This window comes from Phyllobates terribilis, unplaced genomic scaffold (assembly GCF_046119375.1).
Source record: "Phyllobates terribilis strain yellow unplaced genomic scaffold, ASM4611937v1 Scaffold_3__8_contigs__length_932513732, whole genome shotgun sequence".
Classification (NCBI taxonomy): domain Eukaryota; kingdom Metazoa; phylum Chordata; class Amphibia; order Anura; family Dendrobatidae; genus Phyllobates; species Phyllobates terribilis.
In genome coordinates this window covers 805366748-805387353 of record NW_027362763.1, presented here as the reverse complement: position 1 = coordinate 805387353, position 20606 = coordinate 805366748, and the positions used below count along the sequence as shown (strand labels likewise).

Sequence of the window (20606 nt, the reverse complement as noted above, 5' to 3'; positions counted from 1 at the left end):
GTAAACGTACTGACCCGAAGAATAACACTGCATTATCAATTTTACCACACGCGGAACAGAATAAAAAAAAAATTAAAAAAATCCTGAATTTTTGTTTTTTGTTTATTCTGCCTCCCAAAAATCGGAATAGAAAGCGATCAAAAAATGTCACGTGCCTGAAAATGGCACCAATAAAAACGTCAACTCATCCCGCAAAAAACAAGCCGAAAAAATATGGAAAAATTATAGCTCTCAAAATATGGCAATGCAAAAACTAGATTTTACAAAAAAATGCGTCTTTTAATGTGTGACAGCTGTCAATCATAAAAACCTGATATGATTCTAGTATCTCTGTAATCACACCGACCCGAAGAATAAAGTCGCCTACTCACTTATACCGCACGAGGAACGGCGTAAAAAATAAACTCTAGGGTTAGGGCTAGGGTTGTGCTAGGGTTAGAGTTGGGGTTAGGGTTGGGTTAGGGTTGGGGTTAGGGTTGGGGTTAGGGTTAGGGTTGGGGTTAGGGTTGGGTTAGGGTTGGGCTAGGGTTAGGATTTTTTTCAAAAGTAAAAAAAAAAGATGACGATACGGCGACTAGTGTTGAGCACAAATGCTCGCTACATGAGTTTGCATCGGGTGCTTGGGTATACACGGAGTATCGCGTGTACTCAAGTGACATGCTCGAGTCTCCAACCCATATGCTTCGTGGCCAAAAAAACCTTGCGGGGATTGCCTGCCATGCACGAACGATTCCCACATGTTTTTTTTTTGGGGTGTCTGATAACCGTGAAACATGTGCGCAGGGACTCGAGCATGTCACTCGAGCACCCACGATACATGGTGCATACCTGAGTACCCGATGCAAACTCAAGTAGCGAGCACTTGCGCTCAAGACAAATGACAACTTATTCAATATGACCTAATGTTATCAAATTCTGTGTCGTACCTCTGGATTTAAAATGCTCACTATACCCCTTGATAAAATCCTTGAGGGGTCTAGTTTCCAAAATGGTGTCACTTGTGGGGGGTTTCCACTGTTTAGGCACATCAGGGACACATCCTCTAATTATTCAAGCAAATTTTACATTCAAAAAGTCAAATGGTGCTCCTTCCCTTCCGAACCCTGCCGTATGCCCAAGCAGTGATTTTCCCCCACATATGGGATATCGGCTTACTCAGGAGAGATTGCACAACAAGTTGCATGGTGCAATTTCTCCTGTTACCCTTATGAAAATGCAAAACTGAGGCCTGAAAAACATTTTTGTGGGAAAAATGTGAAAATTTTATTTTCACGGCTCCATGTTATAATCTTCTGTGAAGCACCTGGGGGTTCAAGGTGCTCACCGCACATCTAGATAAGTTCCCTGAGGGCTCTAGTTTCTAAAATGGTGTCACTTATGGGGTGTTTCCACTGTTTAGGCACATCAGGGGCTCTCCAAACGCAACATGGCACCCGCTAATTATTCAAGCAAATTTTACAATCAAAAAGTCAAATGGCGCTCCTTCCCTTCCGAACCCTGCCGTGCACCCAAACAGTGGTTTTCCCCCACATATGGGGTATCTGCTTACTCAGGAGAAATTACACAACAAACTGCATGGTGCAATTTCTCCTGTTACCCTTATGAAAATGCTAAATTGTGGGCAGAAAAACATTTTTGTAGGAAAAATGTGAAAATTTTATTTTTACGGCTCAATGTTATAAACTTCTGTGAAGCACCAAGGGGTTCAAGGTGCTCATCACACATCTAGATAAGTTCCCTGAAGGGTATAGTTTCCAAAATGGTGTCACTTATGGGGGGTTTCCACTGTTTAGGTACATCAGGGGCTCCCCAAACGCAACATGGCATTCGCTAATTATTCAAGCAAATTTTACATTCAAAAAGTCAAATGGCGCTCCTACCCTTCCGAACCCTGCCATGCACCCAAACAGTGGTTTTTCCCCACATATGGGGTATTTGCGCACTCAGGGGAAATTGCACAACAAATTTTGGGGTCTATTTTTCCTGTTACCCCTGCAAAAATATTTAAAAAATTGGGTCTAAAGTAACATTTTGTGAAAAATGTTAAATGTTCATTTTTTTCTTCCACATTCCAAAAATTCCTGTGAAGCACATGAAGGGTTAATAAAGTTCTTGAATGTGGTTTTGAGCACCTTGAGGGGTGCAGTTTTTAGAATGGTGTCACTTTTGGGTATTTTCTGCCGTAAAGACCCCTCAAAGTGACTTCAAATGTGATGTGGTCCCTAAAAAAATGGTTTTGTAAATTTTGTTGAAAAAATGAGAAATCGCTGGTCAATTTTAACCCTTATAGCTCCATAATAAAAAAAAAAAATTGGATCCAAAATTGTGCTGGTGTAAAGTAGACATGTGGGAAATGTTATTTATTAACTATTTTGTGTGACATATCTCTCTGATTTAAGGGTATAAAAATTAAAATTTTGAAAATTGCTAAATTTTCAACATTTTTACCAAATTTCCATTTTTTACACAAATAAACGCAAGTGATATCGAAGAAATTTTACCACAATCATGAAGTACAATATGTCACGAAAAAACAATCTCAGAATCAGGGGGATCAGTTGAAGCGTTCCAGAGTAATTACCACATAAATTGACAGTGGTCAGAATTGTAAAAACTTGCGGTGATGTGGTATCCGGTCCGGCAGGATCGTGTGACCATCCGAGGAGCACGGAGTTGCGACATAAACACTGACAGGACGGCATTACAAACAGTGAGAGGCGACCCAGAGCCCTTTCCAACTACATGCTTAATCTTGGTTGTGTAGACGTACACAACCATTATAGGTGAGTGCACTGGCACTTTTAATTTATACAAACAGCCCTGTGTGTCTACACATGCGCCCTTTCCCTTTTTCTTTTTAGAATTGTAAAAATTGTCCTGGTCATTAACATGCAAATCACCTTGGGGGGGTAAAGGGGTTAAGGATGATTTTACATATAAACACAAACCCCCCCCCCCCCCCTCGCTTGTTTGTATGGTCATTTCTGAACAGACTATAGCCCTGTAAATTAACTGCCCAGTCATGGCTCTCGTTCAGCTATGTCATAATTATTTTCCAACAAAATTAATTCTAATTCCTCCATTTTGTTTGAGAGGCTGCATTAGTGTACATGTATTTTATGTACCTCTATTCCTTCTTACTATATTGACTGTTCTAACCCCACCCCCAATTTCTTTATTTGTGCCCAGGTCACTATCTGCACTATCTTCCCCACCTATAAAATGAATACCCTCCCCCACAATCCCCAGTTTAAACACTCCTCCAACCTTCTTGCCATTTTCTCCCCCAGCACAGCTGCACCCGCCCCATTGAGGTGCAGCCCGTCCCTAGAGAAGAACCTGTAACCAACTGAGAAGTCAGCCCAGTTCTCCAGGAACCCAAACCCCTCCTTCCTACACCAATTCCTGAGCCACTTATTTATCTCCCTAATCTCCGTTGCCTCTCTGGCGTGGCATGTGGTACAGGCAGCATTTCAGAGAATACCACCTTGGAGGTCCTTGCTTTAAGCTTGCAGCCTAATTCCCTGTAATCATCTTTAAGGACCTTCCACCTACCTCTTACTTTGTCATTTGTGCCAATGTGCACCATGACCGTTGGGTTCTCACCAGCCCCTCCCAGTAATGTCAACCCGATCAGCGATATGCCAGACTCGAGCGCCAGGTAGGCAGCACACTGTTCGACGATCCCTGTCTTTGTGACAGATTGCCCTATCTGTTCCCCTAATAATTCAGTGCCCCACTACCAGCACCTGCCTGGCCTGCCCTGCTCTCCTATTTCCCCCCTTACTGGAGCTGACACTCCTCCGGCTTTCAGAGGACATGCCTTGCTGCAGCAGTGCTACCCCTGTACTGACATCCCCCCTCATCTGCCAACTTTGCAAACTTATTGGGGTGTTCCAGATCAGGACTAGCCTCCCTGGCACTCTTCCCTCTACCCCCCCTTCTAACTGTCACCCAGCTAACTGCCTCACTGTCCTGCAGCTCCCTACTACCACCCTCCCCCACATCTACCCCAGTGAGCAGCTGCTCAGTGAGCAGCAGACTCCTTTCCATATTGTCTATGGATCTCAGTGTTGCCAGTTGCTCATTTAGATCTAGTACCTGGGCTTCCAAACGCACACATCTCGCACAGCAGTATGCATACATGTGGCAAGAAGTACACAGGATAGCATTGTCAATAATGAAGCTCATTTAATAATGGGTATTGCACTAGACAGAAATGGTAAGTAAAAATAAATGTAAAGAATTAATAAAATACAGACAGCAATTCAGTCCAAATTCCTCCCTTCCAAACTCCCTGAATCCAAAGTTAGTGAATCACAAGTCATACACTTACTTCCGTTTGCACTTACGCTCCAGTCACACTCAGCTCGTTCACACTCGTTAAGGAAAAAGATTTAAAGAGTTTTTTTTTTTGCCCTTTAACAGCATCTTATTTCCCCTCCCATATGAGTCCATAACTGTAGAAGCAAGGACACACTCAGGCTCAGTCATGTCTTCCCTACGGTTCTCTTTGGCCCCATGCCCGGAGAAGACATCTGTGGAGTCCTGGTAGGAGGCAGGAACATTAGTAGTTACGGACGCAGTAGATGCTGAGCAGAGTTTTACAGGAGGAGGTTGAGGTAGAGTTTAGAGAAAATTGCAAAAGCAAGATGGACTCCGCTGGGCGATCCGGGTAGACCACCAGTCAATGACCAGAGCATGAAGCCGTATCCACAGAAGTCCCAAAAGAACCGGTACATCAGAGAGTGGTAAAACTAAAAAAGAAATGTCCTCCATGTGTAGTGCACCAATCTGGAGCATTACCTTCACTGTCCGGAATTGGATACGACCACCTAGAATTCTAGAGCCATTCACAGAGGTTAGCTTCTGGAGTGACTGCAAAGAAACCAAATAGATTTTCAGCCTTTCAGCCAGAGAGAAGTCCATAAAATTCTCAGCTGCTCAAATCAATAAGTGCTTGTCATACGCAGGAGTAATTTATTTTTAGTGGAGGAAAGAGTTAATCCTAGAGCAATACCTCCTTTGCCTAGGATAGCAGGTTCTCCCTGTTTGGCCTTCAATTTGGAACAGTTGAAGTGATAATGATCCCATTCACCACAATACTGGTGAAAATTCGTCGTGATTATTCAGCTGGAGTCAATCTGACTGATCTCCATAGGTTCCTGTGCAGCCAGTCTAGAAGGGAAAGCTAAAGATTCTCTTGGGGGAGAAATATATCAGAATCCATAGTTTTCTCCCTAGACTTTTCTTTAAAACTTAAGTCCACACAAATAGCGAGGGAAATTGATTTGTCAAGTGAAGATGGCAAGTCTCTAACCGCAAGTTCATCCTTGACACGACTGGACAGGCTGGCGTAGAAGAAGGCCAGGAGAGCGTCATTTTCAATCCAGTAGACAGGGTGTGGAACTGGATGGCATTATGTCCCACAGAGCAAGTCCCTTATCTGAGAAACAGAATGGAATCGGCAGTTGAGTAAACATGACCCAGCCTATGGCAAAGCATCATCAGACAACAAAAAAAAAAAAGTAGGCCACTTTGGATCGGTCCGAAAAAAATGCTGGGGACACAGCTCAAAGTGAACAGTGCACTGATTCACAAAGCCCCGGCAGACCTTAATGTCGCCATCAAAACATGCAGGAGTGGACAAATGTGGAGATGTCTCCAAGCAGAGTGTTGCAAGTAGGCACTAAGCTGCTGCAAGTGTTGAAAAGCTGGTGGTGAAGCTGCAGGAATCTGGGACAGAGCGTCCACACGGGCTGTGAGATCCCACATACAGCCTGGTGTTAAGATACTGGAGTAGCACTGCAGGATCAGCAAGTGGTAATAGATGTTCTTGGAGATACCAAAGGGTTGTAAGAAAACAATCCAGAGATAAATGAGAACAATCTGGGTAAGAAAGTTCAGGAGCTGGAGACTGGAACTAGACTAACGGCTAGACCCAATACTGAAGCAATGAGTGAGAGATCCATGTGGCTTTAAGTAGGCCCAAACAGGAAACATGATGGATTCCACAGGTTCAGAATCTGCCATCTTAGTAAAGGGCAATTGCAGAACACAACAGCAGCAGTAAGGAGTGAAATTGCAGCACAATTATTAAGGTGAATAATACCAGTCACTAGGGTTAAACTGTAGAAGGACAAAAGGAATCCTGACACGTGGACAAGCTCCCGTTGACTTGCAGCACAATTTCAGGTAAGTCATCCGTATCCCATGGCAACAGTGTTGTTGTTGCTGCACCTTTGGGATCCATGGTCTTGGTATTCTGTTAGGCTCACTAGGTGAGGTGAATCCACCAAGCCCAAGGTCCGGGTGGGCACATGTGCGTTGGTGCAGCAGCTAGGTAGAGACGCGTGGAAGCCGAGGGACAGGAAACCACAGACAGGTAGGCAGGATGTAGGAAATCGCAGGCAGACGGAAGGTCCAGGAAACCGCAGACAAACAGGCAGAAGACGTCAGGAAACCGCAGGTAGGCAAGCGGAGTGCAGGAAACCAAGGGCCAGCAACACAGAAGTCTTAATGCAATGCTAAGACACAAGGATAAGTCTCAGTGAGCCTTATATAGGCGCAGGCTGCTGCTCACATGGGGCATGCCGGGCCATCTGCAAAACCTGTTATGGAGCACTACAAAATTTAGCAGACTGGGGTGAAAGAAGCAAAGCACGGATCCAGGACAGGTACGTAATAGGTGTCAAATACTTTGGCTGCCAATTTCTTCGCAATACAGAGGCAAAAGAAAAATAAAAAAAAAAAATTAAAAAACAATTACGGTGCTCTGCAGGTACTATTACATCGTATGTCCCGTTCAACATGACAACATAAAAATTTGATCAAATTTCCTCTTAAAAAAATTATTTTTAAACTTTATTTTACTTTCAAAAATAAAAAAAACTGTAACTGAGTACCTTCTCCACTTGCCACTCAGCCTCTGATTTTCTTTTTTCTTCTGTGCCCCTCTGTTCCAAAGTTATAGCCCCCCCAAGTAATAATAGTGCAAATATTCTCTTAAATCAACAGGACATATACCACAGAACTTCTCTGTGGGTGTTTCCATTTTCTCCTCTGATGCTGGCCAGCCAGAACATGGCCATGCCTAAGGTATACACCCAGTTGTTGAAGAGCAAATTCCATCATTACCACCAGGGGGCATAACTTTGGAACATAGGGGCACAAAAGAAATACTGTTCCAGAATCAGAGGAGCAGCGCCAATTGGATGAGATGCTCAGTTTAAATTATTAAATCCAGTAAAAGGTCCTTATTAAAAAAGAAAAAAAAACAATGATATGACGCGCCCCTGGGCCTGAGTCGCGCAGCGTTGCGCACGCGGGAGCCTACCCGGAGCCGGATCAGATGGGGGTAGTAGTCTCGTGGCGGTGACCCGGTCCGTGCCCAGGGAGTCAGACTAAGTGGCAGTCTATTAGCAGTAGATGGTGGATGACTACGCCACCCGTTGAATGCAGCTATGGAGCTGCCGCTGCAGGGCAGACCGCTGAGGCCGGTGGAAGGATGGTGCAGCGTGGATGGTATAACCCCCAACGGGAGGGGTATGGCCTCAGGGCAGCCGACGTGGATGATGGGGGTAGCAGGAACCACTCAGAGACGATGCGGTGTAGTTCAGGGTCTTTACTGGTGACAAAGATAGACCCTCCCGGAGTACTTGCTAGCGATCGGGACCTGGTCAGTCCTTGAGCAGATGGGATCTCCCCTGGCCAGGCGGAGTTGTAGGCCTTCCCAACTAACTGTACTCTTCTGGCTACCTTGCTAGAGGCGGGTAAAAGTAGCCCACGTCCCTGAGTGTACCGTGTGGTGCTCACCCGTATGGCCGGTGACTCGGGGCCTTCTAATGGCTTCCGCTCCACGATGGCGGTGCTGGTCCCACGCGTGTGACCGTGCCTTCAGGTTTCTGGGCCAGAGGACCTGCAATCCCCTGCCGGTCGGTTTCTGCTGCTGGGTAGAGATTAGTCCCCACAGCCTCGGACTCCGGGTCCAGTGATACTTCTCAGTCAGGGCGAGCTCTGCAGCTGCCAGCCCCTGACTCCTTGTAGCACTGCTCCCACAGAGCTCCTGTTGTTTCTTCCTATGCTGCTTCTCTTCTCTACTCTTGTTCTGTCTGACTCTAACCCTGCCTCAGCCCCAGGTTTATATAGGGGAAGTTCTTCCCCTCCCAGGACTGGGCAGGAGGTGTGGCATGCATAAGATCCCTGACCAAGAGACCTCCCACCTGCTCTCAGACATAATATTGCTATTATTGTGGAGACCAGACCCCTGGCGTGCCACAGATATATCTACAACAAACAAGTGTGCATACAGCCTAAGGGTTAGTGCACATGTTGGGAGTTTTCTCGTGTTTTTTTCTGCACAGATTTGTCACAAAACCCAGTGCCAGCAAAATGAATTCCTGAAGTCTCATGCACACGTTGCTTATTTTTTCCTTGCAGATTTGCAGCAGATTTAAATCTGCAGCATTTCAATTCTTTCAGCATTTTTGCTGCAGATTTCACTCATACTAATGAGTAGGGAAAAATCTGCACCCATAGGGAACCTATCAGGTCCCCCGTACTTCCGGTTGACACAACTGCTGGTGGTTCTATCTAAATTCCCTGCCTGTAATGACAAGCATGGGGGTCTTCTGCAGACCCCCGGTTGTCATGCCAACCCATCGACACCCCACGTGCAGATAGGTGGGGTTTGTGAAGCGCTTCCTGCAAGCGCGAGTTAAATGCCACTGTCAGAGATTTACATGTTAACAGCCACAGGTGGATTGCGAATCCACCCATGGCAGTTAGGGGCACATAACAGCTGATTAAATCAGCTGTCAAATGCAAGGACACGACCCATGACGTACCTATACATAGGTCATGAAGGGGTTAAAGAGTAACCATTGTTTTAATTTTTTTTAATAAATTAATAGTATGTGTGAAAATATGAAGCTATGCAATATTTCTTATCAAAGAAATCTGCTTCTTTCTCTTTCTGAACTGACATTTCATTCTCAGTATCAATTCACGGGTAAAATTTGTCTCTAGTGAATACAGACTTTCATATAGAGTTTTACAGAGAGGAGGTGGAGAAGAGTGAAATGTAGGCTTGCTGCTGCATGTTCTCCTAAAACAACAGTTACTCTTTAATCAGTTGCATATAGAAACATAGATGAGGAAATTATTGAATTGAGTATCACTCACCTTATTAAACCAATTGGGACTCCTCTTCTTCGCAAGGGACAATGCTGTACCAAAACCTGCAAACATCCCTGCTGTTGCAACTGTCCCAAGAAAAATTCCACCTGATGGATACACATAGAAGTTAGGTTAAAATATTAATTTTTAAATAATAACCGTTTGAAAAGGAACCTGTCACCTTGGAAAGCACTATTTACATTCAGATATAGGTTTAATCTATAGGTAAATAGCATTACAATGCTGTCCGGCTGCCTTCCTGAAAGTGCGGGTAACGGGAGAAACTTAACTTATTTCTTCTCGTGAGTCGCCGGCTTTCAGTCTAGGGGGCATGCACAGAGTGGCTACAGTCATCACTCACTATAATGTCAGAAAGATTTCCGGGAAGCATTATAACACCTGCAGATAAACCCTATATCTGCAGCTAAATAAAGTTTTCCTGAGATGACAGGCCCCATTTAAATTGTAGCGGACTTTTCAAGTGACCTTACACAAAACTTGTTGGTGTCTGCTTCTAACTCTTCCGCCCTTCCGTTGTCATTATTTACTGATTTTACCAGTGACTTTTAATTAAATGATCAGTCTAGGAGGGGTAAAACGAATTTTTCATGAATTAGATAGATTACAAAGTTTCTTATCTGCACTTGCACTAGGACATAACAAAATCTAACACCAACATATGAATGAACATTACATGGCCAACTCTCAACTTTTTTGCATCAGATAGATTAAAAAAAAAATTCCATCATTTTGACAGCAGTATTGACCAAGCAAAAAAGTGTGAAATACAAGATGTTCACGAACACCACTCGCATAGCACATGCCTCGGATACTACTGCAAAGGGGAATTCTATCAAACATGATTATTATATATCCATCATTCGGGGAGATAGTGTTCCCGTGGGTTGCCAGCTACCAGCACTTCGGTGATTTTATTCACACATGCCAATATGTTCCCTGATCATGGATATATCCATGGGTTGTGTCAAACTCGAATTACAGTTAGGTCCATATATATTTGGACAGAGACAACATTTTTCTAATTTTGGTTCTAGACATTACCACAATGAATTTTAAACAAAACAATTCAGATGCAGTTGAAGTTCAGACTTTCAGCTTTCATTTGAGGGTATCCACATTAAAATTGGATGAAGGGTTTAGGAGTTTCAGCTCCTTAACATGTGCCACCCTGTTTTTAAAGGGACCAAGAGTAATTGGACAGATTAAATAATTGTAAATAAAATGTTCATTTCTAGTACTTGGTTGAAAACCCTTTGTTGGCAATGATTGTCTGAAGTCTTGAACTCATGGACATCACCAGACCCTGTGTTTTCTCCTTTTTGATGCTCAGCCAGGCCTTCACTGCCGTGGTTTTCAGTTGCCGTTTGTTTGTTGACCTTTCTGTCTGAAGTTTAGTCTTTAACAAGTGAAATGCATGCTCAATTGGGTTGAGATCAGGTGACTGACTTGGCCATTCAAGAATATTCAAATTCTTTGCTTTAATAAACTCCTGAGTTGCTTTGGCTTTATGTTTTGGGTCATTGTCCATCTGTAGTATGAAACGACGACCAATCAGTTTGGCTGCATTTGGCTGGATCTGAGCACACAGTATGGCTCTGAATACATCAGAATTCATTCGGCTGATTCTGTCCTGTGTCACATCATCAATAAACACTAGTGACCCAGTGCCACTGGCAGCCATGCATGCCCAAGCCATCACACTGCATCCCCCGTGTTTTACAGATGATGTAGTATGCTTTGGATCATGAGCTGTACCATGCCTTCGCCATACTTTTCTCTTTCCATCATTCTGGTAGAGGATGATCTTGGTTTCATCTGTCCAAAGAATGTTCTTCCAGAACTGTGCTGGCTTTTTTAGATGTTTTTTAGCAAAGTCCAGTCTAGCCTTTTTATTCTTGATGCTTATGAGTGGCTTGCACCGTGCAGTGAACCCTCTGTATTTACTTTCATGCAGTCTTCTCTTTATGGTAGATTTGGATATTGATATGCCTACCTCCTGGACAGTGTTGTTCACTTGGTTGGCTGTTGTGAAGGCGTTTTTCTTCACCATGGAGATTATTCTGCGATCATCCACCACTGTTGTCTTCCGTGGGCGCCCAGGTCTTTTTGCATTGATGAGTTCACCAGTGCTTTCTTTCTTTCTCAGGATGTACCAAACTGTAGATTTTGCCACTTCTAATATTGTAGCAATTTCTCGGATGGGTTTTTTCTGTTTTTGCAGCTTAAGGATGGCTTGCTTCACCTGCATGGAGATCTCCTTTGACCGCATGTTTACTTCACAGCAAAACCTTTCAAATGCAAGCACCACACCTCAAATCAACTACAGGCCTTTTATCTGCTTAATTGAGAATGACATAACGAAGGCATTGACCACACCTGTCCATGAAATAGCTTTGGAGTAAATTGTCCAATTACTTTTGGTCCCCTTAAAAACAGTGTGGCACATGTTAAGGAGCTGAAACTCCTAAACCCTTCATCCAATTTTAATGTGGATACCCTCAAATGAAAGCTGACAGTCTGAACTTCAACAGCATCTGAATTGTTTAGTTTAAAATTCATTGTGGTAATGTATAGAACCAAAATTAGAAAAATTTTGTCTCTGTCCAAATATATATGGACCTAACTGTATAATAAAGATAACAGCGAAATATTGTTTTTTCCTTAAGACAGGAGAACCCCATGTAGCTATGGAGCCATAGGGCCCAATTCATCAAGATCGCCATTATTCACGCCGGTCTTGAGGAGATGTGCTGCATCAGGCGCATCGGACGAGTGGTGTACAACTCAATGTGCAACTCGCCACAAATCCTACGTTCCTGCTAGAATAAGATTTGTGGAGTAGCAATTGCCACTATTTGTCATGAATTTGAAGAGCATCAGTTGCCATGACCCCATTCCGTTTACTTTGTTGGAGATGAGAGAAAAAGGCATGAGAATGCCAAAAGTAGCTACATTTTAGCACACCCTCAAGTTATGGCAAAATTCTGCAAATTTTCAAAGATTTTTCTGTTAGAATACTGGCATAAAAGCTTTGGTTTAGAACCTATCAAGGAAGCATGTGGGAAACATCTGCTGGACCAAATAGTTACCTTGAATTAACAGCTAGTTGCTAATTAATCTATATACACACACAATGTGTGATCTACCTGGGGATTGCAAGCTGCAGTTACCTGCTCACATAGGGGGGCGATGCCAGTGTTAAAATGACCTAAGCCTTTGATTGATATAATTCATAACTCCATTCATAACAGGAACTCAACAATACCTTTTCAGTAGCAGCAAGAATGAGAAAGTGAAGTTTTAGGCTGTGTGTACATAGTGCATTTTCTCTGAGCGGAATTGGGCCAAAAACGCTAGGGAATCATTGTGCCAGCTAATACAAGGACAATCCTAAAGGTGAAAATGGCTTCAAATGGAATGGGCGTTAGGTATTTTTGTTGCTTATAAAATTTTCTGTTTTTTTAACAGGGGACAATGGCTTCAGCGGATTAGGTGTTAGGTGAGTATACTGTGTTTTTTATTGTTAAATAACTGATTAAAACTGTGTGAAGTTTTATTTCAAATAAAGGATTTTTTTCAGGCCATGTGTTTATTTCCAAACCTTTACTATGGGGTTAGTAATGGGGGTGTCTTATAGACATTTTCCATTACTAGCCTGGGCTTCATGTCAACTGCCAATACAAAGCTGGCATTAACCCCAACCCTATTACCCCACTTGCCACCGCACACGGGCAAGTGGGAAAAGCGAGGCTAAGCTCCAGATTCGGCACACCTTATGGATGTGCCATTTCTGCGGCTGCTGAGGGCTGATATTATTAGCCTCTGAGGGGGCCAGTATCCATGGCCCCTTCCCTGGCTTGGCTATTAATATCAGCTGATAGCTGTCTGTTTAGCCTTCGCTAGTTAGATATTATAGGGAGACCCTAAATCAATTTTTTTCTGGGGTCCCCCTTGTAATCTAGCCAGTAAACGCTAATCAAACACCTGTGAGCTGTTATTAATAGCCATGAAAATGTTGGCCTAATGGCCCCTTACCCGGCTACCAAGATCAGCTCCCAAAGGTCAGCTTTCTCTCTGCTGGTTATGAAAATGACACTGGAGCCCACACAATTTTTTTATTTAATTCTTCATTTTATTTCATTTATAAGAAATCCCATGCCCACTGTGCTTGTTTTTCACGCTGCGTAAACTCACCCACAGCATGTCAATTTCTGTAGCGGAAACTCCTCCAAAGAAGCCAGACGCGAAAGGCGCGTTAGGGGTGTTCTTCCGGTTACCAATCCTGACCCTGGGTAATTATGTTATCTCAGAACTACTTATAGGCTGATTTCTATATGCTTTAAGGAGGACTATTTATTTCCTGTTGCCCTTGTGAAAATATTTTTTTTGGGGCTAAAAACATTTTTGTGGAAAAATGTGATATTTTTTATTTTCACAAGTCAACGTTATAATTTTCTGTGAAGCACCTAGGGGTTCAAGCTGATCACCACACATCTAGATAAATTCATTGCGCGGGTATAGTTTCCAAAAAGGGGGCACTTGTTGGGCAGTTCCACTGTTTAGGCACATCAGGGGCTCCGCAAATGTGACATGACGCCCGCAGACCATTCCATCAAAGTCTGCAATCCGAACCATCACTCCTTCCCTTCCGAGCCCTGACGTACGCCCAAACAATGGTTTTCCCGCACATATGGGGTATGATCATACTCAGGAGAAATTGCACAACAACTTTTGGGGTCCAATTTCTCCTGTTACCCTTGTGAAAATAAAAAATTGGGGCTAAAAGATCATTTTTGTGGAAAAAAAGTGATAAGTAACCTGGGCTATCTTATATTTTATCCGATTTGAGCATGACTAAGTTGTAGCTGTTGCGTACAGCACGGTGATTATCTGACCGTTAACCCCAGACAGGGATTTGTTTGTATTTATCTATGATTGTGTATATAGGAGTGTTCCCTTATTCATATTCACATTGCCTAAGTGGTTAGGCGTTATGCCATCATTTGCTGGCTTCTTTTATATAGTGTCTGAACAGGAGGACCTGACACCATGGGGGTTATAACTATAACATTGTATACCTAACATTGTATACATGGGAATACATACGGTTACCTCTAATCTTATCTGTTATCTCGCTTACAATCTTGATTGTGTTAGACAAGAATGATACACTCCTCATATGTATCCCGCAATTGTATATATTAGTGATTCAGTGACCACATCGTGGTCATTAGTGTTCCTCTTAGTAAACACATAACCAGGATAATCAGGCAGTTGGGGTGTTTTGTTTATTGATCAGGATACCTCCTCCTTAGCTGTGTTTGCATATCGGCTTGGCATTCACTTTTTGCCTGTCGTGCATATTGGTCACTGCACTGTGTCACTTTTAAGGACTGCACTTTATCATGAAGTACAATATGTCACGAAAAAAATCTCAGAATCAGTGGGATCCGTTGAAGCGTTCCAGAGTTCCCCCTCAAAGTGACAGTGGTCAGAATTGTAAAAATTGGACTTATTATTAACGTGCAAACAGCCTTGAGGGGTAGAGAGGTTAATCACTTAAATTAACCAATATACTTACCCCAGTAATCCAAGGGTTAAAGCGATTTCCCGTGTTAATTTTTTCAAATATCTTTACTTAGCTCCAAAAAGCATTCATTGCTGTGCAAAAATGCATCAAAAACACTTTTTTTTTCTGCAGCATTTTTGAGGCCAAGAGATGCAGAAACCTTGTAAAAATTTCTGCAATAAAATCTCAACGTGCACACATAGCCTTAAGCTAGTAGTTTACACGTGCAAAATGCTGTTTATTTACCGCAGTGTTTTTTCTGCATGTGTACACTTGTTAAACATTAATTAGATATTCATTTTATTCTGAATTCTGTACCATATATTGCATAAGAGTGCATCAGCCATCATGCTAGGGTCTCTAGATGACATGCGCTATTTGTGTATTTTTAGTTAGTACCATAAGTAGACGAACAGCTGGTATGAACGGCCTATATAACCCATGCTAGAGACGGGGGGGGGGGTTGCTCTTGCCATTTCACAGGACACTGGACGAGGATCTATGTGTTAAGGAAACAGCTGCCGATGTAGGCCCAAAGAGAAATGTGCTTTACCTGGACACATGGTGTCATCCTGACACATGTGCTGGACACAGACAGGCGCAATCTACCATTCAGGATCCCAAGAAAAGATGGGTGAATCTCAACTATTAAGCTAATTATGGACAAATGGACAATCACTTTGTAATTATTTAATTATTTTATGTAACTACTGCAATCATTATTTTTAACCCCTTTAAAGCCCATGACGTACTAATATGCATCTGTGCCCTGGGACTTAAGAGCCTGACCCAAATTAGTACATCATGGCGATCGCACGCGCACACAGGCTGTGCGGGCGCGATCGCCGTTGGGTGTCAGCTGATTGTCACAGCTGACACCCGATACTATATGCAGGGAGCGGTCCCGCACCGCTCCCGGCACATTAACCCCCGCAATGCTGCGATCGAAGTCGATCGCAGCATTGCGGTGGCTAAGGGGAGGTGCTCGCAATACTCACCTCCTCTTCCGGCCTCCAGCGCTGTCTGCCGCGGCTTCCCAGGTGTTACCATGACGACCCGATGTCGTCATGACAACATCCGGGTAACCAGACAGCAGGAAGATTTTTTGGTCATGCGCAGTGCATGACCAAACAATCTTCTCACTGTGCAGCGCTGACTGCCTGCATGGCACAGGGATGGTGCTCCATTCCTATGCTATGCAGGCGATCAGAATGAAAAAAATGAAAGTCCCATAGTGGGACAAAGTAAAGAAGTAAAAAAACTGTAAGAAAGTGAAAAAAATATAAAAAATAAATAAATAAAAATATAATCCACCAAAAATAAAAATATAATGTACCCATCAATAAATAATATTATGGGAAAAAAAACAAACAATAAAAGTACACATATTTGGTATAGCCGCGTCCGGAACGACCTGAGCTATAAAATTGTCCCACTAGTTAATCCCTTCAGTAAACACGATTAAAAAAAAAAATTTAAAACGAAGCAAAAAACAATGCTTTATCATCATACGGCCAAACAAAAAATGGAATAATACGCGATAAAAAAGACGAATATAAATAAAAATGGTACCGCTGGAAACGTCATCTTGTCTCGCAAAAAACAAGCAACCATACAGCTCCATCATCCGAAAAATCAAAAAGTTATAGCTCTCAGAATAAAGTGATGCAAAAAAATAATTTTTCTATAAAATAGCTTTTATTGTGTAAAAGCGCCAAAACATAGAAAAACTATATAAATGTGGTACCGCTGTAAATGTACCGACCCGAAGAATAAAGCTGCCTTACCAATTTTACCACATGCGGAGTAGAATAAAAAATAAATAAATAAAACAATTCCTGAATTATTGTTTTTTGTTTATTCTGCCTCCCAAAAGCTGGAATAGAAAGCGATCAAAAAACGTCACATGCCTGAAAATTACACCAATAAAAATGTCAACTCATCCCGCAAAAAACAAGCCGTCACATGACTCTGTCGGCCAAAATATGGAAAAAATATAGCTCTCAAATTATGGCGATGCAAAAACTAGATTTTACAAAATATGTGTCTTTTAGTGTGTGACAGCTGTCAATCATAAAAACCCGATATGATTCTGGAATCTCTGTAGTCGCACCGACCTGAAGAATAAAGTCATCTAATCACTTATACCGCACTAGGAACGGCATAAGAAATAAATGCTAGGGCTGGGGTTGGGGTTAGGGTTGTGCTAACGTTAGGGTTGGGGTTAGTGTTGGGCTAGGGTAGGGTTAGGGTTGGGGTAGGGTTGGGGTTTTTTTCAAAAGTAAAAAAAAAAAAAAAGATGACGATATGGCAACTAGTGTTGAACGCAAGTGTTCGCTACTTGAGTTTGCATCGGGTGCTCGGGTATGCATTGAGTATCGCGGGTGCTCAAGTCTCCGCCCCATATGTTTCGCGGCCAAATAACCTTGCGGGGATTGTCTGCCATGCACGAGCGATCCCCGCATGTTTTTTGGGGAGTCTAATAACCGTGAAACATGCGGGCGGGGAATCGAGCATTTCACTTGATCACCCGTGATACATGGTGCATACCTGAGTACCCGATGCAAACTCAAGTAGCGAGCACTTGCGCTCAAGACAAATGACAACTTATTTAATATGACCTAATGTTATCAAATTCTGTGTCGTACCTCTGGGTTTAAAATGTTCACTATACCCCTTGATAAAATCCTTGAGGGGTGTAGTTTCCAAAATGGGATCACTTGTGGGGGGTTTCCACTATTTAGGCACATCAGGGGCTCTCCAAACGCGACATGGCGTCCGCTCTCGATTCCAGCCGATTTTGCGTTCAAAAAGTCACAAAGTGCTCCTTCCCCTCTGAACTCTGCCATGCGCCCAAACACTGTATTATCCCCACATATGGGGTATTGGCGTACTCAGGAGAAATTGCACAAAAGTTTTTGGGGTCCATTTTCACATCTTACCCTTGTGAAAATAAAAAAATTGGGGCTAAAACATTATTTTTGTGGAAAAAGTTAGATTTTTTTATTTTCACAGCTCCATGTTATAAACTTCTGTTAAGGACTTGGGGGTTCAAGGTGCTCACCACACATCTAGATAAGTTCCCTGAGGGGTCTAGTTTCCAAAATGGTGTCACTTGTGGGGGGTTTCCACTGTTTAGGCACATCAGGGGCTCCCCAAATGCAGCATGGCATCCGCTAATTATTCAAGCAAATGTTACATTTAAAAAGTCAAATGGCACTCCTTCCCTTCCGAACCCTGCCGTGCACCCAAACAGTGGTTTTCCCCCACATATGGGGTATCTGCTTACTCAGGAGAAATTGCACAATAAACTGCATGGTGCAATTTCTCCTGTTACCCTTATGAAAATGCAAAAGTGGGGGCTGAAAAACATTTTTGTGGGAAAAATGTGAAAATTTTATTTTTACGGCTCAATGTTATAAACTTCTGTGAAGCACCTGGGGGTTCAAGGTGCTCACCACACATCTAGATAAGTTCTCTGAGGGGTCTAGTTTCCAAAATGGTGTCACTTGTGGGGGGTTCCACTGTTTAGGCACATCAGCGGCTCCCCAAATGCAACATGGCGTCCGCTAATTATTCAAGCAAATTATAAATTCAAAAAGTCAAATGGCGCTCCTTCCCTTCCGAACCCTGCCGTGCGCCCAAACAGTGTTTTTTCCCTACATATGGGGTATCTGCGTACCCAAGGAAAATTGCACAACAAATTTTGGGGTCCATTTTTTCCGGTTACCAGTGCGAAAATAAAAAAATTGGGTCTAAAGTAACCTTTTTGTGAAAAAAAGTTAAATGTTCATTTTTTTCTTCCACATTCCAAAAATTCCTGTGAAGCACCTGAAGGGTTAATAAAATTCTTGAATGTGGTTTTGAGCACCTTGAGGGGTGCAGTTTTTAGAATGGTGTCACTTTTGGGTATTTTTTGTCATAAAGACCCCTCAAAGTGACTTTAAATATGATGTGGTCCCTAAAAAAATGGTTTTGTTAATTTTGTTGGAAAAATGAGAAATAGCTGGTCAACTTTTAACCCTTATAGCTCCCCAATAAAAAAAAATGTTGGTTCCAAAATTGTGCTGATGTAAAGTAGACATGTGGGAAATGGTATTTATTAATTATTTTGTGTGACATATCTCTCTGATTTAAGGGCATAAAAATTAAAATTTTGAAAATTGCAAAATTTTCTAAATTTTTGCCAAATTTCCATTTTTTTCACAAATAAACGCAAGTGATATCGAAGAAATTTTACCACCATCATGAAGTACAATATGTCATGAAAAAACAAACTCAGAATCAGGGGGATCCGTTGAAGCGTTCCAGAGTAATTACCTCATAAAGTGACAGTGGTCAGAATTGTAAAAATTGGCCTGGTCATTAATGTGCAAACCACCTTGGTTGTAAAGGGGTTAATGGACAATCTAAAAATAAATCTATACATTTTTTATAAGAATATCATGATATACTCATTGATCGATCGCATCTGATAAGAAGTCCTCGATAGAAAAATATAAGGAAATAAGTATTTTTTTACATTGGCGAGCATCCAGTCCTGATTTTTCGTGTTTTCAAGTGAATTTCCTTCTTGAACAAAGGGGGAAGAGACGAGGTGAACAGCTGTTGTTCAAGTGTCAGGAAATCCACTAACTTCAAGAATCAGAAAGAACCTACAGATTAAGGACTGATATATTCTCCAGATGGATTGACAGGCACCAGAAGTACTACAAGGATCAGAATCAGACGAACTGGTGATGATCACCAAAGCTGAGAAATCCGAAGGTAAGCAAAATATGGATATAAACAAAGTAAGCTTAAATTCAAAGTAACTGACGAAACTGACTTAGATGTTTTGTGACTTAGCTTATATAGATAATGTGAATTGGAGAATTTACAGTTAGATTCTAAGTTTTCATAGAGACAAAGAAAAATTGAGAAATATCCTACAGTTGGTTGATGTATTTCATAGTATTGTGTTAGAGAAGTCTAAGCAGGCCAATTGTGTAGAAATAGTGTCAAATGGTGATACTGATTCTGACTGTGATTTGGAAATTGAGCAATATTTGAGACAGGTGTCTGTAACAGATGACCTTGGGTCTGACGAAGAGACGGACATACAAAACTGACATGGGCGGAGACATGATTGACATACGAGAAACTGACATATTAAATGATTTGGGAGGAGACATGAGTGAAGTAGTAGGAACGGACCTTCAAAGGCCACTAAAAATAGCAGAGAATTTAGAAGCTACAGGGGCCCAACTTCAAATTACAGTTAGGAAAAATCTGCTGAAATTATACAAAATCATGCCAAAATATGATGTCAAAATCCATGTCTATTGAAATTCAGAGATATTTGAGAGCTTTGCTAATAAGTTTGATTTATCCAATAAGGAGAGGAATCAACTATTTAAAATGTGGATTCCTGTAACAATTTGCAGACGTTTAATTTTAATGCCCTGTGAAAATGACTCTCCTAATGAATGGAAAAATTATTCGGACAGATTAAATCATTTGATTTATTGTGCAACAAAGGATTTCCCCGACATAGATGATCTGCAAAAATTAAGGATTGGTAGGAAAGAATGTACATACACATTCATGTCCATATTTGAACGGTTGTACAAAGCTCTCATCAAAAATGGAAAATTAAAACAAATGATAACAACTTTTGTACAAAAATTCAAATTCTTAAATCCAGTATCTCGAGTTACAAAAAGTCACAAAAAGTATCTTTATTTAAATGTGCGCAGTTGCTTGATTTTGTTAGAAAACATGAAAATTGTGAAAAGAAAATAAATCAAGCTAAATTTGTAAAACCAGATAAGGTGAAATCTTAACAAAAGCGAGTATC

At 42.0% G+C, this 20606-nt stretch overlaps 1 protein-coding gene across 1 annotated transcript in view; it reads right to left on the bottom strand.

The window, feature by feature from the left end:
* The window catches only part of TMEM242 (transmembrane protein 242), a 150831-nt gene that overhangs the window by 104640 nt on the left and 25585 nt on the right, over positions 1 to 20606 (bottom strand). Inside the window, exon 2 of the mRNA XM_073673352.1 lies at positions 9184 to 9284. Within this exon, the coding sequence (XP_073529453.1) occupies positions 9184 to 9284 (101 nt within the window). The remainder of the gene's footprint in view (positions 1 to 9183; positions 9285 to 20606) is intronic.